This window comes from Chiloscyllium plagiosum, chromosome 6 (assembly GCF_004010195.1).
Source record: "Chiloscyllium plagiosum isolate BGI_BamShark_2017 chromosome 6, ASM401019v2, whole genome shotgun sequence".
In the NCBI taxonomy this organism is placed as follows: domain Eukaryota; kingdom Metazoa; phylum Chordata; class Chondrichthyes; order Orectolobiformes; family Hemiscylliidae; genus Chiloscyllium; species Chiloscyllium plagiosum.
The window spans coordinates 84,398,666-84,422,604 of NC_057715.1; the positions used below are offsets into that span (position 1 = coordinate 84,398,666).

The 23,939-nt window shown below is 40.9% G+C and overlaps 1 protein-coding gene across 4 annotated transcripts in view; it reads right to left on the bottom strand.

Annotated features, from left to right (window-relative positions):
* LOC122550778 (high affinity cationic amino acid transporter 1-like) overlaps window positions 1–23,939 on the bottom strand; it is a 73,205-nt gene that overhangs the window by 8,096 nt on the left and 41,170 nt on the right. For 3 of the 4 annotated variants that reach the window (XM_043692030.1, XM_043692027.1, XM_043692028.1), the window contains 8 exons: window positions 19,815–19,989; window positions 17,782–17,909; window positions 14,639–14,861; window positions 9,984–10,123; window positions 6,150–6,252; window positions 5,351–5,562; window positions 2,917–3,083; window positions 1,944–2,052 (listed from right to left, as the gene is read on the bottom strand). In XM_043692030.1, the coding sequence (XP_043547965.1) occupies window positions 1,944–2,052; window positions 2,917–3,083; window positions 5,351–5,562; window positions 6,150–6,252; window positions 9,984–10,123; window positions 14,639–14,861; window positions 17,782–17,909; window positions 19,815–19,989 (1,257 nt within the window). Of the gene's footprint in view, window positions 1–1,943; window positions 2,053–2,916; window positions 3,084–5,350; window positions 5,563–6,149; window positions 6,253–8,821; window positions 8,959–9,983; window positions 10,124–14,638; window positions 14,862–17,781; window positions 17,910–19,814; window positions 19,990–23,939 lie in introns of all 4 variants that reach the window. The other variant, XM_043692031.1, reaches the window with a different exon arrangement.

Genomic DNA, 23,939 nt, shown 5'->3' on the forward strand with positions numbered 1-23,939 from the left:
TCATTTACGACTAAGATGAGGATCAATTTCTTCACTCAAAGGATTGAGGGTGTTTGGAATTCTCAAGCAAGAAGGTTGGCAGATGCTCCATCACATGATACATTTAAGGCTCTCAAGGGGTTGAAGGGGAGAAAGTGCAGCTGTAGCACAAGAACAGGTATGACTGTAATGAATGGCAGAATAGACTCGATGGACCTCATGGCCTGACCAGCTTCTATTTCTTACGTTCATATGAACAGGTACACATTGACAGGATAGGACAAAACAGAGTGGAAAGAGGTTAGTGTGGAGACGAACCTGTGTCTGTACTGTACAATCTACGTAATTCTATGACTACAGTGGAAATAGAACCATATTTTATGATGTGTTATTGTGATGAAAGACATCATAATCTTCAGTGCAATTACACTTTCAAAATAGAGGTTTGAAGTACTCTGGTCATAGAATTATCTAGAATATAGCGTTACGGCCTACAACGGAAATTTCTTCCTGCCAATCATCTCCACTGTTGACCGGTCAACAGGCCAAGAACCACAATACTTAGAAAATCGGACTACAATATTTAAAAAGCTAAGAATGGGCAGATTGTGCAAATAGCACCAGGAATAAGCATTAGGAACACACAGAACTGACTACTGGGTAGTAATAAGACGACTCTGTGGCACTTTTGAAGCCTCTGTTTAAATGTAAGACTTGGCAAAGGTTTTCTGAAGCAAGGAACAGATTAATGTCTCAAAAAAGTACAAAATAATAATGATTTTCTGACATCTCCTGGAAGAAATACAACAAAAAAGAATGAAAAAAAAATTTGTTAAAAGAGCTCAGGTGGCAGTACATGGAGAGGATAGCAATGTCTGATCATGCGGGGGGGGGGGGGGGGGGGGGGGGGTGATTGCCTAGTGGTTTTATCACTGGACTGTTAGCCTAGAGACCCAAATAATGTTCTAGGGACTGGGGTTCGAATCCAACCATGGCAGATGGTGGAATTTGAATTCAATAAAAAATACACAGAATTGAGTCTAATGATGACCATAAAACCATTGCCGATTGTCAGGAAAAACTGATATGGTTCAATAAGGACACTGCTAACCTTACCTGGTCAGGCCTACATGTGACTCCAGACCCACAGCACTGTGGGTGACTCAACTGCTCTCTGGGCAATTAGGGATGGGCAATAAATGCTTGCCATGCCTGCAATACCCTCATCCCGTGAAAGAATAAAACAAAATCCTCTCAACACAAGCAGCAGACAAATACCCCAAAATATTCAAGGCAGGGTTGGACCGCATTGGGGGCGGGGTGCATTTGGACCCAGTTGGGGGCGGGCCCGGTTGGGGGCAGGGCCTTGCACGCTGTATGCTGTAGTCTCCTGAACGTGGAGTAGACTTTAAAAACTCCGAGCCCCAGAGGAAAGGCATTTAATCGATTTTCCGAATAATCAACTATCCGAACGAAATACTGCCCGCCCATCACGTTCAGATAATCAAGTTTCCACTGTATTTTTAAGGCAGAGGCAGATGGTTTTTTGGTCGGCTGGTGGAGGAGTGTGGTGTGGTTATCAGGGGTAGACAAGAATGGGGCTTTGGAGATTACAATCAGATCAGTCATGATATTACCGAATAGCAGAGAAGGTTCAATGGACTGAATGGCCTCCTCCCAACTTATATGCTCATATGGAGGTTCGGGGACACAAATGATACAATTATACAAAGAGAAAATTGAAGATGGGGTGCCCTAGATAAAATTCACTCTTGAGTAAGTGCCCCAAAACAAAATCAACTAATTCTTGATCTCACTCTAGTTTATGAGATGTTTGTGCACTTAATTTAGTTACAAAGTATCAGTAACCACACTTCACACAAACTGAATGGCCTGTGAAGAGGTTTCAGGTGGATTTAGCGATCTGAAAGGCAATTTGTAAATGCAAATAGTTTCTTTCTCACCTATCGCCATCCAGATAGAAAAGCGGATCCAAGTGCCTCGATCCAGTTGCATCATGAGGTACATATTCACGAGAATGCTGACAATCGGTAAACAGGGCAGAAGAGGTACCTGAAAAATCAGGACAGTAGCTTATAGAAACACAGAAAACCCAAGCGCAACCATACTAGATTGGGGCTGATCATCCAACCCAACATTTTATCGTGTCATTCCCATATCCCTTGACGACCTAAAAAACCATAAATCTATTTTTTCCTGTCTTGAACATACTTGCTTTCTTTCTGTTAGCCATTTTCAATCCACGCCTTTACATTGTCCTTTATGCAATGTGCTCTAAATTTCTTCAGTAATCTCAAAAGCCACCTGAAAATCCAAATTGGATACATCCATTGGTTGGCCCTCAACTACCGTGCTGCTCATCTCCTCAAAAGAAAACTCCCAAGGACGTTTATTGAAAACAATTTCGCTTGTATTAATCCATTTTATAGTGTCACAGAGTCATACACTACAGAAACAAACCCTTTGGTCCAACCAGTCCACGCTGACCATAATCCCAAACTAAACTAGTCCCATCTGCCTGCATTTGACCTAATCCCTCTCTTATTCACGCACTTATCCAAATATCTTTTAAACACTAACTATGCATACATCCACCACTTCCTCTGGAAGTTCATTCCACACATAAACCATTGTGTGAAATATTTGCCTCCGACGTCCTTTTTAAATCTTTCTCCTCTCACCTCAACAATATTTCCCTCACCCATGGGAAACAACATCTTCCATTCACCTTCTTTGTACCCCTCAATTTTAAAAACCTTGAGGTGGTCACCCCTCAACCTCCTACGCTCTAGTGAAACAAAGTCCCACCTTATCCAGGCTCTCTGTATAACCCTCCAATGTTGACTCTGCCTAAATCAGAAAAAAAGGCCTAACTTAAATCAAAATAATTAAGCAAACATTAAAAGAAGCGATTACCTTAAACGACAGTTTTGTTTTGCTTTCTGGCTGCCTCCAGATGATACCAGTTGAAGTCGCACACAGAAGAATCAAAACAACAACTAAGCCTATACACCAGGCTTTCCCTTCCAGCAAAGGATCTTTTGCATAGACAGCCAGTAGACAAAAAAATAGGATAAGAATACCTGCAACAAAAAGCATAGTGTATTACACAAACACATCAGCAAAATTGCTCACGTGGGGCTTGCTTAAACCTTTGGTGCTGGCCCTTGATTTTCTTTCACAGACACGAAGGCAGGAGACTATTTCAATATTTTACTTTGCTTTTACATTAGTCACAGCATCAATTATCCATTTTAATCCTAATGCTATATTCATTAAGCCTTAATATCTTACTATCACCTCTTGCAAATAGACTGATTGATTTTGCATTTACTACTATTTAGAGAAGTATATTTCACATACTTCAACACAATGTGAACAATTCCTTGCAATCAGATGTAATTCTAATTTTAAGATTATGTTCCCTTTCCCTAACAGGAGCAAGAGGAAGAGTTGGGAGCAATCAAATTTAAACTTTTTTCTTATTTCAAACACTTTGATCAAATTATTGCTTGGTCTTATCATTTTGAATAATTGTAAGCCTAATTTCATCTGCTCTTTGATTACTTTTATTTCCACCATATCATCTTGGTTATTTCTCACTCCAGTTCTTCCAACAAAGCCAATAATTCTGCCTAAATGTTTTTGGGGGGGAAATCAAGTCAGAAACCCAAGCACTATTCCAAATCAGATGTGGAAAATATTTTCATGGATGACCTTAACTTCCTCGTTTTAATGTTTCATATCTCATTTGGTGAAGTTTAGCAACTTTTCAATTCATAGCTGTAAACTAGCCTTTAACAGTTTATATACGCAAAACTTAAATCACCTTAATTGATCCATTTAACATCAAGGTACCAACGTTCCTCAGAACCACTTTGCTACTGTACTTTATGCCTCTACTTATAAAATTAAGGACCACTACATTTAATGATCTGTGCACATATATTCCAGTCCCTCTGCTTCTCCCCCCTTCTTGTTTTTCTGACCAAAATGTAACCATTTATCTTTCTCTACAGTACATTTCTGTTGTGTCTGCCCATTTCCATCAACCTGTCTATGCTCTCTTGAGAATCTATCACTGTCCTAGTCACTGTTCACAATTCTTTCAAGTTTTATATCACCTGCAAGTTCTAAAATTAAGCCTTGAACATCCAAACCCACAGGTCAAGGAAAGCAGTTGTGGTAATAGTGATCCCTGGGGAAAGGGACATCTCTAGCCTGAAAAAAAGCTTGGTTTCCTGTTACTCAGTAAACATGTATCCATGCTATCACTGCTCCGTTTACTCTACGGAATCAAACTTCGTTGACAAGTTTATCACACGTCGTCAACTTTTGCAAATTCAGGTACACATCAACCCTGTCAGTTACCTCATCATAAAAACTCAATCATCAAGTGAGTTAAACACAATTTGTCTTTAACAAACTCGTGCCATCTTGTCACATTAGAGCAAGCAGCTGTTATTTCAGCCCTAATTTCTTATTGAACAATGACTGTTTGAGATATTTTAGAGGTTACGTAGAAAGTGGAACAAGTTTCCAATGCATCTTAATTATCCAACATAATATCTAGGATCAGGAATGGGCCATATGGATGCCATCTAGCATCGTTAGTTATTTGTATTTTACGGAGAACCAAAACCTCGAAAAATGTTATGCTCTCTACGCTCCTGGAGAGTTTACTTTCAGAAACTATGCATACGCCATTTACTGGAAGCATTGATGAATTGCAGACAAACAAATTTGGTAAATAGTATCCAGTGGCATTGATGACTGCCAACACTTTGAGTGTTACAAGTGAACAGTCCATACTGTCGAGATTATCTGCAGGGCTGACCAAACTTTTGTAAACTAAACAGAGCAACAACAGATTTCCTCCAACTCACTCAGATAGAATTCTTTGGATAAAGGGAAAATAAAGCCAGTCTGCTTAAAGCATTCCTGATGAAGGGCTTTTGCCCAAAACGTCGATTTTCCTGCTCCTCGGATGCTGCCTGACCTGCTGTGCTTTGCCAGCACCACTCTAATCTAGACACTTGAAGCAATCCTGCCTATCCACAACTGTGCCTCAGTCACACTTTATATTTCAAAAGCAACATTGCTGCTATTGAATCAAGGCAATAAAATTAGTGAAATAGAATCCAGTTCTGAAGAAAGGTCACTACACTCAAAACATTAACTCTGCTTTCTCTCCATAGATGCTGCTAAATTTGCTAAGTTACACCAGCATTTCTATTTCAAATCCAACATCCCAGTTCTTTGGTTTTTTTTTATAAAACAAAGGTAACTTTGGTTAAAAGTAGCTTTGAATCTAAATCAATCAGAAACAATTTAAAACATGGTAACTTACCAATTAAACACACACATGTATTAACAATAAATCCCGATTGTTTGGTAGGGAGACTACTTTCAGGGAATAACAAGGCGTTCAATGAAAATTTTTCACTTCCCGGTAAAACGCCTACTTGAGAGTCACTAGTACTGACTGATTCATTCATATCAGCATCATCAGTTGTGTTTGCCATTTGATATGTTGCACTAGAAAACTGGTCAGGTTGATATCTGCAAAAAAGAATGAGCCATTTTAATCATTCCAGAAATCTTGATAATGCAGTAACTAAATACAACACAGTCTTGCTTTACTTTAAAATGGAATGGCAGAGTGTGAAGTGAAAAACTTTACAACTGGTTTCTTCAACAACTTATGAGGAAACACACTGTCCAATAGCACTGAGCTATTAAAATCAGGAAAGGGTGAAGTTGGGTTCCTGGGATGTGCCAGACAGAATAGATAGGGCATTATAATATCTATACTCCTACATAAAAGGGGGGTTTAAAAAGGCATATGGCAAGGCCACTACAGAGTGTGCAATCTAGAACACCAGGGAAGGTTAGAATCAAGTCTGCAACATTATCATCTCCAGTTAGCCCCGATAACTGAATATCATGCAAAAGCTCACTGCCTGGTCCCATCCTATAAAAACATGATGATATACCTGAGGGTTTAATCATCCACAGCTTCACAAGTCAACCTGAATCACAGCTTCAAGGACAGTGGAGCTGGGAGAAGATTAAAGGGTTGATACAGGAAACAAAAAAACGAATGGGAGTGTTGACAAAATCATTGGCTCCTGAAGAAACACAATTACCTGAGCACCAAAACACAAGCAGCCACCAGAGAGTAGGCAAGAAGGGTTCCAATTGACATCAGATCCACAAGGTCCTTGAGGTCAAACAAGAACGCCATGATTGCTGCAGTAACAGAGCAAAGGAACTTTGAATTTCTACAGAACAACAAAAATGTTCTAAAACACATCAGTACTAACAATAAAATCAGTGTAACATTTCAGTACAACTTAGCTTTCCCACTGGTGAGTTAACCAGCTGCCAGCTCATTTCAACTGGAATACAACTAGAACAATACCAGTAGGATAACTAGCAGCTGACTCAAGCTTAGACATATCGCCACATCCAGCTTTTGACTTAGACCTTGTTAGGAAGTAAGGAATCGAGATAGACTATAGACTCAAATGTTTGTATTGTGAAAATTAAATTCATAGGGAAAATTTTTTTTAGAGGTATAAGAAATAAATTTGCTTTAACAACAGAAAACAAATCAATTTCAAGCCTTTCTGCAGCAAGAATTCTTCTACAATTCAGCATTTGTTCAATTTTTGTTTATAATTGCTTCTTCTTAATTTAGTTCACGCATAGGATAGGTCAGTTTTGATAGTCAATCACTAACTGCTGTGGAGTAAGCAGTGGTGAACTGCCTTCTTGAACTGCTGCAGTCCTTACAGTGTAGGGAGACCCACAAGCTAATAGGGAGGTAAACTCAGGATTTTGACTCAACGACCCTTAAGGAACAGTAATATATTTCCAAATCAGAATGGTGGATGGTTTGGAGGGGAACTTGCAGGTGGTGACATTCCCATATATCTGCTGCTCTTGGCCACTTGGACGGTAGTGGTCATGGTTTCAGAAGGTACTGTCTAAGGAATCTTAAATCAATTTCTGTAATGCATCCTGAAGAAAGTACACACTAATGCTACTGAGCCTCAGTGGAGGTGGGAGTGGTTGTTGAAGATGGAGGTGGGAGTGGTTGTTGAAGATGGTGGATTGGGTACCAATAAAGCAGACTGTGTTCTGGATGGTGTCAAGCTTCGTATGTGGTTGGAGCTGCACATATCCAGGCAAGTGGGGAATATTCCATTACCTGCCTGACTGTCTTGTACATGATGGACAAGATTTGGGAAGATGAGGGGTGAGTTACTCACCACAGAATTCAGAACCTTTGACCTGCTCATGTAGCCACAATGGAAAACCCCAAGGATGCAGATTGTAATGGTGAATGTTGGGGGTGGGAACTAACAATTACAGCCTCTCTTATTGGAAATGGTCACTGCCTGACACTTGCACATTACTTGCATCTCACTGAGAATTGGACGTCGTGCAGGTCTTGCATTTGGACATGGACTGCTTCAGTACCTGAGGAGTTACAAACGGTGTTGAACGCCATGTCATCACAAGCGAGCATTCCCAGTTCTGCCCTGATGATAGAATGAAGGTCACTGATGAAGTAACCAAAGGTGGTTGGGCCTAGGACACAACTAGAGTTTCTGAGGCAGTGTTTTAGGCCCATCTATCCTAAGCTGCTTCATCAATGATGCCACAGCAATTACATCCGGAGGAATTTAACAGTATCAAACAAGTTTGCAACAAGAAATACATACTCACATGTACTTCATTGGACACATTAAAGCATCACACAATTATTTTAGACAACCAAAGCAGCCATTCTGCATTAGCAACATCCTGTAAGCAGTGACGTGAGAAATAACTCTTGTTTATGATGTTGATTAAAGGAGGAATATTGACTAGGCTACCATGAGAGTTCCCTGCTCTTCAGTGATCAATGCCCTCAACTATTTAGCATCCACCTGGAGCAGTGCAAATTTGGTTCAAGTAGTCCGATGAGTGCAGCCCAATTTTCCAAAATGACAAGTAAATCCTGATTTTGAAACAAAAATATTTTTAAAAAACTGTAGTGCATTCACAAGCACTCTTTAACTGGTCAGAATAAAAGAAACAAGAGAAGACCATTGAGCCCCTTCTCCATTTGATACGACTGCAGATGATCTGGGACGTCAGCACCACTTTTCCACTTGCTCCCTATATCCAACGTGTCCCTAAGAGATCTAAAAGCTGCCTGCTTCAACATTAAATACAACAAAACTTGAACTGATTCATTAGCAGCAGCATTTTGAAAAATGCCACCATGTTTTGGCAGGCGACTTGCATTAATACATATAATACAGATAGAACATTTGTTGTTTTCTGAAAGATTGCTGCATTTTTATAAGTAAACCTGCTTTAAGACGGACATGATGCACTGGCCTCCAAAATAAATTACTGGCAACTAAACCCAGCCTTGAGCCTGTTATAGTTTCAGTGCAGACTTTAGCTGATCAGGACAATTTTACCACCAGCTACTGGTAGTAGAGTGACCAACTTAGAAATTCAGAGTTCCAATTAGTAACTAGAGGGGTGTTAACCATACTTGTGTAATCGTCCACAGTACAACTGGCTCTGCCTCTTTCGAAAGGAGGCTACTTCATGGCAAGAAATTCCTGTGGGAGGTGGAACTCGGAAAATATACATGTGTGAAGTATACTACTCTTGAGAAGTTGTATTTCTAAAGTTTGTTAAGCTGATGCTCACAAAAACGTTAGATATGCAACCAGAGTGCAAGGTTAGAGGCTCAGTCGGTTGAGAAGCACACTTCAGCCCAGGCCTTACAGCTTATAATGGGACAGCTTACCAGAAAGAGACCCAGCTGTAATAGTGGAAACTATTGGAACTTTTCTCTCACTCACTCCAGACAGAAATCTGAATAGTAGACCATCCCGTGCCATAGCAAACACGATTCTTGGCAATGGAAACATTGAACCCAAAAGGCTGCAAGGGAGAAATCAATTACATGATTCATGTGGTTGTGATTAGACAGGGAAAGTAAACATATTGATACCAAAATGTGGGTAACCGGCCTTAAACATCATTGAACCACATCGGATTGCTTCTTCTCAGCAACATTAAACTACTTTTGAATTTATACCCTCGCTCATTCAAAAAGGACTCCATGTTAGAAAGTGTCCTTGGGACTGGCACAGAGCTGGGCACGTGGTGAAAACGGGAGCTCACACACATAGTTAAGACAGTTCTGCAACATTGCAGTTCTGCCACGGAAAGATGTCAAACAGCATCTGGTATTCCCGCCTCAGGCGACTGACTGTGTGGAGTTTGCACGTTCTCCCCGTGTCTGCGTGGGTTTCCTCCGGGTGCTCCGGTTTCCTCCCACAATCACAAAGATGTGCAGGTCAGGTGAATTGGCCATGCTAAATTGCCCGTAGTGTTAGGCAAGAGGTAAATGTAGGGGTATGGGTGGGTTGCGCTTCGGCGGGGCGGTGTGGACTTGTTGGGCCGAAGGGCCTGTTTCCACACTGTAAGTAATCTAATCTAATCTAATCTAATCTAATTTCTGCAGAGTGGGTACAGGGAAATTTAAAAGGCAACGATGGCTGCAACAACTCTACCAATTGGCTCCAAGGCTGTATCGGTGGAGGTCAGAATACAATGCTCCTCACTCTATTCGAACAATGGCTCGAGCTAATGGCAAAAAAAAAGAGACAGACAAATAACCGGGCTACATATCTTAAAATCAAAACTTACCACTTTATATTAAAACAAAAAGGAAAAAAGTTGAAAAGCAAGAGCTTGAGCATGTGCCAGTACTGAGAAGCTGCATTTGTAGCACTCAAAGGAGCACTGAAGGAAATAAAGAAAAGCATTTTGCAAATAGAAACTTAAAAGCTAGAGAAGCAAGTTTGAAAATCTTGATTTAAGTCAGAGGCCAGATGGCAACACATTTGGTAGAATACGTTTACTGCCCCTGCTATTTCTTTTTGTAGGTGACTGCTCCTTACCTGCTACAACCCCTGAGACAACTGTAGCAATAAGTGGTGTTTTAGTCTTTTCGTTGATTCTGGCCAACACTCTAAACAGCAGTCCGTCCTCTGCCATAGCATAAATTACTCGTGGCATTGGAAAAATGGAACCCAGAAGACTAACAGAAAAAAGTCCATCCCACATTAGTATTGGGCAGTCAAAGCCACAAACAGTTAATTGAAACAACAAAGCCACAAAACAGCTAAAGTCTTATTAAAATTACTTACTGCCTTTAATAATGTGAATACTTTTTTAAAATCACTTCAATATTGTCAAACATGCTGAGAAGTATCATCACTAGTCAAAAATCAGAGAAAGACTTGGCCTTTGCCTCTTCAGAAAGTAACAGAGATGGAAAATTGTTTGCAAATTATAAAACTGTTACATTTAAACAAGCACAATCCTTCCTTGAAATAGAATATGATGTTCAGAGACTGGATGCAACATTCTTTTGCTCACTTGCACTGCATTTTTAACATTTCCTGTGTGCAACTGTGGCAATAAAAAGACCTGTGCAGGGAACTTCTGGGCTGCTGCATAACTGTGCAATTAGACAAAACAATGGCTGGAAATGTTGGAGGTTCCTTTATCTTAATCAGCAAGCATTTACAAATCAAACACAATAATCTGAAATCCAAATCATTTTTTGGCAATCTCCAATTCAATGCATAGAATTTGAGGATGGTTTCCCAATTTGATATAGGCAATGGAGGCCGTCAAACCAGTGGGACATCTCAGGTGCCCACGGGCTCAATATCCCACTATATTTTGCCGATTAGCTCATATCTCCAATTTTTCCAAATATGACATTTGTGCTGGAAGAACTTTTAATTTGTTTGATTTTCAGTTCAAAGCTTATGCAAGTTTCTGTCTGTGCCCATCATATGACTTTTATACACTTTCTTCAAAATTTTCTCATATGTCTCAAAAACATGGGTTTCTGTGCTGTGTTTCAGAGAGCTGTCACTTAATACTTAGTCACAGTGATGTCAATGAGCAGTGCTTCAAGCACAGAGCCTTATAGTCACACAGCTTGGAAACATTCGCTCCAACTTGTCCATGCCAACCACGATTCCCAGACTAAACTAGTCCCACTTGCCTACATTTGGCCCATATCCCTCTAAACATTCCCTGTTCGTGTAAGTGCCCAAACCTCTTTTAAATACTATAACTATCCACAACTTCCACTGGCAGTTCATTTCACATACCCTCTGTGAAAAACTGCCCCTCATCTTAAAAATATGAACTCCCCAACCTTAGGAAAAAGACCATTGCTTTATCTATGCCCCACTTCACAGTGGCTAGCACTGCTGCCTCACAGTGCCAGAGACCCAGGTTCAATTCCCACCTCAGGTGACTGTCTGTGTGGAGTTTGCACATTCTCCTCGTGTCTGCGTGGGTTTCCTCCAGGTGCTCTGGTTTTCTCCCACAGTCCAAAAGAAAACGTGCAGGTTAGGTGAATTGGCCATGCTAAATTGCCCGTAGGTGTTAGGTGAAGGGGTAAATGTAGGGGAATGGGTCTGGGTGGGTTGCGTTTCTGCAGGTCAGTGTAGACTTGTTGGGCCGAAGGGCCTGTTTCCACACTAAGTAATCTAATCTAATTAATTTATATCCCTCTAAGGTCACCCCTCAACCTCCAGCCTCTCCTTATAACTCAAACTTTCCATACCTGGCAACATCCTTGTAAATTGTTTCTGAACCCTCTCCAATTTAATAACATACTTTCTATATCAGAGTAACCATAACCATATACCGTATTCCTAAAGTGACCTCACCAACATCCTGTATAGCCTCAGCAGGACGTCCCAACTCCTATACTCAATGCTCTGGACAATGAAGATGACCGAGCCAAGTACCTTCTTGACCTCCCTGTATGGGAGGCAACGTTTGAAAGAACTATGTATCTGAATCCCTAGGTCTCTCTGTTCAATAACACCATCAACTGTAAAAGTCCTGCCCTTGTTTGGAACTCGAGCATACGCATACTGAATTGGGCAAATAGTGAAGGAATTCAGTCCTTGTCAAAAATATCAGAGCCACACTTACATTCTGTATGGAGACTACAAGTAGACGGCATAAGTTTAGGGTGAGGGGAGAAAGATCTAAAAGGGACCTAAGAGGTTGGTGCATGTATGGAGTGAGCTGCCAGAGGAAGTGGTCAAGTCTGGGACAATTACAACATTTAAAAGGCATCTGGATGGGTATATGAATAGGAAGGGTTTACAGGGATATGGGGCAGGTGCTGACAAATGGGACTTGATTAGTTTTGGATATCTGGTTGGCATGGACGAGTTGGATTGAAGGGTCTGTTTCTATGTTCATCTCTATGACTCCACGAAAAAAGATCTGCGACAGTAAGATGTATGTTTGTTCCTTGATCCTTCTGAGTCTAATTCTACAGATGTAAAAAAAAAATCAGTAACAGCTGATCCAAACAATTAAACTACTAGAAATCTGAATGGCTCAATTTCATTGCTCAGACTGCAATTTACCGAACAATTGCAAGTACTTTTTGTTGAGTATTCCCTATACAGTTCAAAAACTATTTGAAGATAAATGGTGCACACAATAGCACAGCTGTAGTGGGTGGAGGTATACAAGTGGAGTGGAGTTCAAGCCATCAATCCTACTGTGCACCATAATACATTACAGTGCAAGTTCAGCTGATTCAAATAAAAAATGAGATGGGGTGAAGACCCAATCAATCATCCTCTAAGAGAAAGAACCGGAAATGGTATCACACACCCTAAGAAACCAAGGCTCTAATAGAATGTGGGACAAAACAACAATACTTCACCAGAGGCTCACTGATGACGGTGCCTAGCATGGTGACAAAACATCTGGAAACAAACTTTCCAGCTCAGCGAACAAACTTACATCCAGAATTATCACAAGATGCAAGAAGGCAAAAGCAGAGAAGCAGGAGGACATTATTCATGGTTTTGCTTTAAAACGGTGCTGTGACAAAATTGATCTTTTGTGAGGAAAAGGGCAATCTCTAATAAAGAACATAGTGCAAGTCCAATATTAAACAGATCAATTCACTTTTAGCATTGAGGTCTCATGGCTCCTCCCAAAAACGTCGTCACCATCTGGGTCAGTGAACGGGCACCTATTTCGATATGAATATTTGGTCAGCTGGGCAAGAATGGAGCAATAGCAGTTATTAAATTGTTACCACATTTCTTAGCATCCTGTTTTCAACCCAACCCCTCTGACTGCTGCTTTGCCCAGGACAATTATATTTATAATGACAGTCAGGATACTTGTCTAAACACTGGAGAATGAGAACGATGTGTACACAGCCCTTTGTAGCTCATCTTATAGACAGTATTATACTTTACATCCACAATCAACCAAGAGGGCAGGTTTTGGGAAGATTGCTCATTGATTGAGTTATTATGTCTCTACTTGCTACACCAAATGCTTTAAGTAAATTCTTGTTACACAAATCTGATGAATTCTGTAGCAATATTATGCATGCACTTGACACAAGGTCAGGCCAATTTAATTATTATTTGATTATCTGAGACATTCGGCTGGAACACAGCTATGAGGCGGTTCCATCAAATCCCAGCACCCCATTCTATGTCAGTTTCCACTGCACGGTTAAGGATAAGGGGACAAATTCACACTCCACTATGGTCCACAACCAAAGACAGATGAGCAAAACATTTTTAAAGCAATGCGCAAAATTGATGTGATGCTGTTATTATGTGTAATGTAGCAGCAGCATCTTCAAAGATATTTTATTAGATCTCAGACGTATCCCTAAGAGAGTGTCTCGCTCTCCAGCAACAAATGGCCTCCTCACAGAAAGATCTTCAGAGCAAGTGGCCAACAAAAATGTAACTGCTGGAGTTGGCCTGGATAATTGAGATACGTCTCAGGGTGATATTATAGCTGTAATAGCCAGCAATCCCATTCAAGTTAACACGGATGTTACTCTCCAGCCATCATGTGCGTGGGACTGTGCCATTATAGGGCAATTACAGTTCCAGTGTAAAGAGAGAGACAGACAGACAGACAGAACGAACAAGAGAGAGCACGATGATTCCTGATGCGTACTCCAAGTGTACTGCAGCTACACACCAGGAACTTTGGAAACACAGGTAAACTTTACCTCAAGTGACTATTCTTAAACGTTTCATGCTGGAATGTGGAGGTGAGGTACAAGGAGAGGACGCCTCAATCCCATGAAAGAGCTTAGCTTTGTTTTGTGCTGATTTCAGCTCTGCATCCTCCAAATCCAGCATTAAGCATGACTGAACATTCATCAACCAAACAAACAATCATAGTGCACTTTCTAAATCATGAAACAGAGAAAATAAAAACTCATTTGTGTATGTTCATGAAATGCATCTGTTAATGTAATGGCCCTGTGGCATTACAAACAATTCAAATGATTTCAAAATTTAACTGCTTCAATGTTAATCGAACATAAAACTTAACCAGCTGGCTGGAATCTATAATCTCTAGAATTTATAAAGGAGGACAGGAGAGAGATAGCCAAAGTAAGAGATTTCTTCTTCTTGCTCATGTGTACAACGTATAATTATTCTTCCATTAAAAATGGCACATGCATTTGAAGAAAAATACTAATGCTTGGTTCCGAAGAAGAACCGTGCAATACCTAGTGGACAGAGCACAGAGAGATCCAACAGCCACGGCGTATCTCGCCCCATCCCATCCGACATAGTTAAAGGCAACTGGTAATGGGCTATTCTTGTCCAATAAATAATATGGCATCATCAACGTAAGGGCAGCGGACACTCCAAAATAGGCAACGAAACAGATCAAAAGGGAAGCAACAATTCCAATTGGAATGGCTCGCTGAGGATTTTTCACTTCCTCTCCTGAAAAACATACAGGCATAAGAATTCATAACATGATGTCACATTACACATGGTCCTCATTAAAAACAGCTCAGCACCCACATTCAAAAGTTCAAGCAACCTGACTTAACTGTATAGTTTTTGTGGCACTACCTGGTTTCCACTTGCTTCCTGACACTGCTGACTTACCCTGGGATACATTCAGCTGTCTCTTGCGGTTTACCAAGTGGTCATTCTTCATGAGTGGTCCATGATTGCAAGTCTTGACAGTTAGTCAATTGTAGCAGAATATCGTAGTTAAACCTGATCCTACGCTGACCTGACGTCCATGTAGACTTGCCAGCAGGCATTATTTGACATTAAAACACAAATGTGATATTATTTAACAATATTTGAAAACATTCTGTAGAATACCAACTTTCGTGAAAGTGTTGAGGAATACTTGACATAGAACATAGGACAAAAGGACATGCTTTGTCAATCAAAATTTCTATCAAGCAGATTGTTATTTGCACAACTCGTTGACTCAGTCATTATGGCAAAGGAGAAGCCATTCAGCCAAGTGAGTTCATGCTAGCTCTCTGTCAAGCAACCCAATCAATCCAATTTCCATCGGTCTATCCCTGGGGGCCTCCAAGATTATTTCCCTCAAGGGCTGATTCAATTGCCTGCCTCATTACTGCTTCCAATTCTCTCATCAGCAGCAAATTCGAACTAATCATTAGCACTCACTGCCTATAGAGATTCGTCCTCAGATCCCTCATGTCATTTTTCCAAACCTTCAACCTTGGAAGCCCTTAATTCTATAACATCAGCTAATACCTGATCAAACAGCCCGCATTAAATTTTATGTCATTGTTCACCCGTCGCTTGCCCCAACCACATTCAATTCCGAATTTGAGAGTTGCATCCTAGTCTGGTGCTTCAACAATTTAAATTTCTTTTAATCCTGATCAGGTGGGCGGCACGGTGGTGCAGTGGTTAGCACTGCTGCCTTCACAGCGCCAGAGACCCGGGTTCAATTCCCGACTCAGGCGACTGACTGTGTAGAGTTTGCACATTCTCCCCGTGTCTGCGTGGGTTTCCTCCGGGTGCTCTGGTTTCCTCCCACAGTCACAAAGATGTGCGGGTTAGGTGAATTGGCCATGCTAAATTGCCCGTAGTGTTAGGCTAAAAGGGGTAAATGTAGGGGTATGGGTGGGTTGCGCTTCGGCGGGTCGGTGTGGACTTGTTGGGCCGAAGGGCCTGTTTCCACACTGTAAGCAATCTAATCTAATCAAATCAAACTTGTAAATCAGAAACAGTTGTCACCCCAAGGTCAAACCATCCTTAAAAACACACACAGATAATTCTGCAGAAACTCAGCTGCATGTGTCAATAGAGCCATATCAGACCCGAAACAATCAATATTTCTGTCTCACAGAAATGCTGCAGACTTGCTGAGTTTCTCCAGAATCCTCTGGGATGCGTTTTTATTCATGTACATCCTCAGACCTGATGTAACATTATACACTTCATGGAGTTTTAGACAAATGAGCCAATATTTTCCCCATTCCAATGGCCCTGAAGCTCTATGCTGTGTGTGAAATATCCAGCATTTCTGTGACTAAGTTTAAAATCAGATCAGATTGAGAAAATGAAAACTTTCCCCATGTGGATCATACATGAAATCAATTTTGACAGTCCTCATATAGTTACAAAGGAGCACAGACGTACAAGACAAAACGGTCCCTTTTCCTATATTCTCACTGGTGGACATTTTATGTGGGATATGGGAAAGTTGCCACATTGTTAATATACAGGGCTGCTGGACAGAATACAGTGAGCATCTCACTGCATCTGACCTTGGAGTTCAGGGAACTGCTTGAAATGAGAAGACTTCCATGTTGTAGAATGAGCATCATTCCTGTTGGTAAGCTAAAAAAAATGCAATTAGAGTACAGAATACATCCAGATGGACCACTGGTCCACTAAGTAGATGCAATATAGGACAGATTTTCAAATGAGGAGATTCCTAATTGCACATTCCTAGAGTAATCATAATTCTGAATTTCTCTCATGCTGCTGCTTTTCTGAGGTTCTCCCTGCAGGTTCTAAATTTCCTGTAAATAGTTCGCTGTTTCATTCGGCAGCTGCCACTGTCCTTCAGAAGCTTGAACTTTGTTCAACTTGGACTGCCCAAATTTGACAGCAGTTTGCCAGTCTGAAGAATGGACTGTAGTTATCAGTATTAATAAGACAACATACAAAACAAGTCAGTCTGATATGTGCAAATAGCCTATTATCAAAGTCAAGACACCATTGATTTAAATAAGCTAAACAAACATGTGCAATCAAATTGCGACTGAACCAGCAAAGATTCTATAGAGTTTCTCTTGTCCTCTTAAAAATCATGAATATAATTTTTGGATGAGGTGTATGGAATTTTCAATTATTTCATCGGATTTTTTTTTTTAAAAAAAGATTTCCTACTATTGTAAATGGCACTGGCATTTTGCAGTCGGAAAGCATTTTGGGTTTAGCACGCCATTACAAAATAACGACTGGCCAATGTCCTCCCATATGGCTTCTTTTTGGGCTATGCTGGCTTGGAAACACATTGTTGGAGACTTCATGCATTAGCTCTGTTGCTCTGTCAGATATTCAATAGATTACAGAGCTTCTATTTAAATCAAGCCAGTGCTGCTAGGCCAAATAAAAAGACATTCCCCCAGCTGTAACTTGCTGCTTCACCAGGCAACACCCAGCATGGTGCATGGTTCTCAACATTGTTGTCAGTCATTACCAAAAGTTAGATGTTTCTCTATCAAATCAGCTATAGGGAATACAGGCAAATAGTTTCTGTTCCCATGATTATGACATTGCAACTGGTTAAAACAACATGCAATGATTAAGCTGACTTTCAACGTGGGGAATCCCATGGCCAAAACATTTTCCTCACCTGTGGTGGCAATACAGTCAAATCCTACAAAGGCATAGAAGCAAGTGGCTGCGCCTGAAAGCACTCCTGTGAAACCATAGGGCATGAATCCCCCAGAGCCATAATTCCAGTTAGATACTTGTGTGTGACTGCAGGGAAAAAAAAAGACATTGTGAATAAGTAACCAGGAATCTTGGTTAAATGGCCACCCGATTCTTCTCATGCCAAGTTGAGCAACACAGCATTGCATAAATTGAGCCCAACATATATGGACAGCATGGTGGCTCAGTGGTTACTATGCTGCCTCACAGAACCAGGAACTTTGGTTCGATTCCAGCATTGGGCGACTGTCTGTGTGGAGTTTGCACATTCTTCCAGTGTCTCCGTGGGTTTTCTCCAGGTGCTCCGGTTTCCTCCCACAATCCAAAGATGTGCACGTTAGGTGAATTGCCCATGCCAAATTGCCCATACTTTCAGGGATGTGTAGGTTAGGTGCATTAGTCAGGGGCAAATACAAGGTAGGGAAATGGGTCTGGGTGGGTCACTCTTCGGAGAGTCAGTGTGGACTTGTTGGGTCAAACAGCCTGTTTCCACACTGCAGAGATTCTAATTCTAATATCCCAACTGCCCCTTGCAACAAGATCGCGCACACTCTCAAGGAGAATCGCCCAACCCTGTTGAGTCACAGAGCTGTACAACAGAGAAACAGACCTTTCCATCTAACTCGTCTATGCTGACCAGCTATCCTAAATTAATCTATCCCATTTGCAAGCACTTAGCCCAAATCGCTCTAAACTCTAATTCATATACCCATGCAGATGCCTTTTAAATGTTGTAATTGTACCAACATCCATCACTTCCTCTGGCAGCTCATTCCACACATGCACCACCCTCTGCATCAAAAAGTTGCCCCTTGGGTCCCTTTTAAATCCTTCCTCATATTTATTTAACTTAAACTCCCTCTACCACTCTTCAGCCCATTGACCCATCTAATCAAGGTGTGACTATAATTGGAGGTAACCTTCTTCGCTGCCCACGACACCTCAAATTTTGGTGTCATCTGCAAACTTACTAACTATACTTCCTATGTTCACATCCAAATCATTTGTATAAAATGACCAAAAAAAAAAGCAGTAGACACAGCAGCAATCCTTGTGATAGACCACTACTCATGGGCCTCCAGTCTGAAAAATCAACCCTCCACCACCTTCCCTGCCCTCTATCTTCAAGCCAGTTCTCTCTGTATTCCATGTGATCTAACCTTGTTAACCAGTCTCCCATGAGAAACCTTGTACGCCTTACTGAATTCCATAGAGATCATCCTTAAGCTACATTTAAGTGAAGGATATTGATTGATATATACATGGACAGATCTATGGTGACACTTACTGACATAGGAGCAGAGTAGAATCAGGAGGCGTATACCTGTCATGTTTCACTGCATGAATAAAACTTTTCCAAGTGAGGATTGTTCCTTCAGCAAGTCGGTTATCAGAATTCAACAACTGTCTTCATTTTTTTGATCCATCAACTGTTTCCCTGCTATCGCCACCCTGCAGCTCTTAATTTTCAGGATATTGTATCCCAAATGTAATCAACATTTTCATTTAACTAAGTTGACCAAAAAAAAAGGTCTGAACATTATTAATAGTATTATTTCACGTAATCCAGCTTTACTATCTGTTCTGTTTAATTAACAAAAACATTACTAATATAGTTTCTCTCTAATTTCCTTCATAATATTGTCACTTATAGTTCTGTATTCTAATTGATTACAGATCTTTTTCGCCACTAAATTTTCTATAGCCTTTCTAATTTTGATTATCTACATTTTTATCTGCGCAAAGTTCTGTCATATTCCTGCTCAGCCTTTGCAGTTTTTAAACGCCCTCTTTTTTAACTCCTCCCCTCAGTCACTCGACCGAAGGTCAGCTCCTGTGCTGTATGGTTCTTGGAAAGTTCTATGCTGCCTGTCACTCCTACTGATGAGAAAGACAGGAAAGATATCACCATTCCCAACAGGTCATTGTCAAAGTCTGTATCTCTGGACTCACTTTTCCAAGTCAGAACCATTTGTCCCGTTAATCAGGGCATCTTCGGAGAGCTGCCAGTTCTTGAGTGTCCCTTTCACAAAGCCAGAGACCATGACAAAACACAGCACAAGCACATTGATGCATGTGAAGACTTTGTTCACCAATGCTGACTCCTTCACACCGAAAGACAATAAACCTGAATAAATAAAAAGATGGTCATCAGAAACAAACCTTAAAATTTTTTTCAAATCTCTGGTTATTTTATTACAAAGAATTCCATACTCATGACTGAAATTAATCTGTAAAGGTTCTTCTGTGCTTGCCTAGTGTCAGAACGTTACCTAGTAGAGGCACAAAGTGAGAAAGTTTTGCTGAGCCTGTTTAATATGATCAGACCTTACCATGACTAATGGTTTCCAACTGTGGCTATCAGAAGCGTGAGAAAGCTTTCTAGACAAACCAAAGGAGGTTCTGTAGATTAGCATTACAAGGAAACGGAGGTTGTTGTCTTTACAGCCAAGAGGATTTGATGGTGATGTATAACATGATGAAAAGTTAGACAGAATAAATAGAATCCTGTTCAATGGCTGAAGAATAAATAGATGACCCAGATGTAATTACAATTAAACTGATTAGCATAAGCACCAAGGGCAACAAGAAGAAAAAACTCTTTACACAAAGAATGGTTGGGCTTCGGAACACAGCCCTCGCTCGGAGACAGTAAGGATTGCAGATCCTGACAAAGGGTTTTGGCCTGAAACATTAACATTCCTGCTCCTCAGATGCTGTCTGACCTGCTGTGCTCTTCCAGCTTCCATCTATTGACTCAGACTCCTCCCTACTCTGTGACCAACACAGATTCAAATGCAAATTCAAATGCAAACTGTATAAACATTTGGGGCAGATAACAAAAGGAAAGAACAAATTCAGGGAGTGAAAGGGGGGCAGAGAGCACAATCGACAGTGAGAGCGAGAGAGAGTGCAAGACAGAGAAAGGCAAACAGTGAGAGAGAGAGAAAGAAAGCATGTCCAGTGGATCGACTGATCAAATTTCTCTTTGAATGCACTGGCAGAGTTTCAATGGGCTGATGTCCTCCATGTTGTACTACATGGCATCGCTAAAGCCCTCAACTGAAGCTGATGAAAGGCTGGGAGCGTCCGGGGATAAGGAGCCTGAAAGTAAGTAAAACACCAAGGCCCAGAACCTTTTCTCCTCGTCCTGCTTGGTTTGGTCTGAACCATTAGCCTACAATTTGAAAACAGACTCAATGCCATCGCTCTTAAGTAGTAGCAGCAAAAAACACAACGTAGGATGATGCAAGCAGAAAGCGAACTGAGAAACAGCTGCCAAGATACTATGTTTAGCAGAATGGAGCAATCATTAATCAGAAAGATCAAGTGCACTGCTGAAAAGGCAGTGATGGGACACCAATGCTGCAGAGAAGATCATGCCGAATATAAATAACTATTGCTACATTAACAGACACTGTCTGCCCGAAAGTTACCTCAATCATATAGCTGCACGACATGCCAACAATCCCCCTTCAACAATGTGTTTAAGTGTAAATGTAACTATATCAATATAGGAAAACTTTAGATAGGCACACTAAAACATGCAGCCAGTTCACACTACACCAATTTTCCCTCAGTTGCACTGATCTTCAGGAATACAGAACAAAAACAAACCAGTTATGCAGCTACAAATAACAAAAATTTTCACCTGTGGGACAAGGCAGCAAAATACAGAAGAGGGGGGCATAGTGGAAATGGGGAACAAGAAATGGCTACATAAATTTTAATTAAATGCTAGTCTTATTATTCTAGTTATGAGAGATTAAAATTACAGACAAGTTTATTCTTGATTTTATTGAGTGAATATCAGCATCTTTTTGTACTGTACGTAACCTAATTAGAGAAAACATGGTCTGGCAGCCAACCATCAAATTTACCTGTCAACATGGCTGTCAGAGTCTGGAATTCTAAAAGTCAGAATTGTGATGAAGTTGAAGGTGTGTACTGTACCTTTAAGACAGACGGAATGCTATTCTGAACCGAGAGCTTACAAGCACCTGTGTGTATGACTAGATGGCAGTTTCAGATTGTACTGGAAAATTGAAAATATGTAACATTTGGTTGTGAAATGGATACCTGAGTTGGTTGCTATTTTGACAACAATTCAAATTTAACCAGTTTAAATTGTGCCCCAGGATATTAAAACCCAATCGAGTTTGAATTTGTTGTTTAGCCAACATCAAACCAATGAGACTATTCGATGTTGGGAATGCAAAAATGTGGAGATTTCAAAAATTGCAGAGAGCAACTGCCATCAAGAGAGATCCAAGAAATTAGGAAATCAAAAAGTTATCTTTTAATATGAAACATATTTGCAGTAAAAAGATAAACGACAACCCAGGGAGATCTTCAGCTGGAAGAAGACAGATACTGAAGATGACAGCGGTTGCATGGTTTTGAAACGAAATTGATGTAATTTTAATAAATGTTTTATTGGAACAGCATACTTTGCAGAGTTGGAAGCAAGTAATAAGCACTTAAGGGAAAGGGAGGCTTAGAGTTGTGAACAGTTATTGTTTAATGTTCAGTTTTAGAGTTAAAAGATAAATTGATATTATTTTCTTTAAATAATGGAATTTGGGAGTTCTCTGTCAATCATATTTTGTCAGATTACGAGATAAGGTGAGCTTTTCTGGGTGTTGGGTTTAATTAACAGAGGGGTTCACCTCTGTGTCGTAACAGAATGCAGCAACCAACTGCCACGAAAAAGGCAGCGCTGTTCATCTTCCCCAACTGTGAGGGACCTCTCAGAATGGTAGCTCTACACCATGTTTCTAATAGAGATCAACTGGAATCTCAGGTCAAAATCCCAGCTTTTTTTGTGGAAAAACAACAGCAGAGATGGAAACTCTGAGTGATTGCCACTCCTTGGCAAATCCAGCCTAATATTCTAACCCCACTCTAACAAATGAAATATAATATTCCACCTTTCAATGCAGTCTGAACAAGCTTCATTGTCTTCTGGTTGTCCAGCTGGCTGCTCACCTATGGATCAATTTCCTTACTGCCCTGTTCAAAATAATTCCCTAACCATTCCTTCCACCCCTTTCAATCCTCACTTCCACTCTCCCCTTGCTCTGGTGAGAAAGCACATACAAACCAGCATGGCAATAGGCTGTAGCTCCAACTCCTGTACAACATGCAAACGTCTATAGGAACTGTCACCATAGTAACAATGTTTAAAAGTGTTTCTGGTTTTATCAAAAATTATAAAATTAAGAATTCTGAATGCAGTGTGTACACACAATAATTGTGACTTTTTCAGTTACTGAAAGCTGGGGCTTGTTTGGCCATTAATGGAAATGTTTGGAACAGGAACTGTGAGCCATTGAGCCTGACCAATCAGCCACCATGACAATGACTGATCTTCAACTCTTAATCCAATTTCTAATCTGGACCCTATAGCTCCCCAAGATCAAACGTATGTGAGGAATGTGATACACAACCAAGTCTGATGTGTGTACTGGAGGAAGCATTTCTTAGGTGTCAAGCTTTTAATGGTAAAAAGGGGGAGGCGGCTTTTGTCCCTCAAGGAAACGTCCTGTCTCAGAGCTGCGGGACAATGGGATGGAATAGGGTCCATCGCACTGTACTACAGGAGCCCTGGACAAAGGGAAACCAGGATAACCCAAACCATCAGGACATCGGAGGTTTGCAGGGGCTGCCACTGAGGGTGGGGGACACATTGCAGGCAGGGTGGACACACAGATGGAGGCAACAGGATAGGGGACGGTGGGGTAGGCACTGTGCCAGTAGTGAGGTACATGATCCCCTTTCACTTGAGGATCAAACCTACTGTACTTCAGGTTGGACACAGCTCTTTCACGCTACATGTTAAATGAACACGGCAGTGAGACGAGACCTGTAGGTGGGCATTAAGTGCCCATTTAAAGGTCTCAATCAGTCCACAGGCAGCTGCCTCCCTCGCAGGAGTAAAACTGTAGTGGGAACGGGATGGCACCCAATGTTACAGATCCACCCACCTGCTCTCCAGCCCAGCAATGGCCTGTACATGTTTTATTATCTATTACATATACACATTTAAAGATACTTGGGCTGGGAACTGGTTTGGTT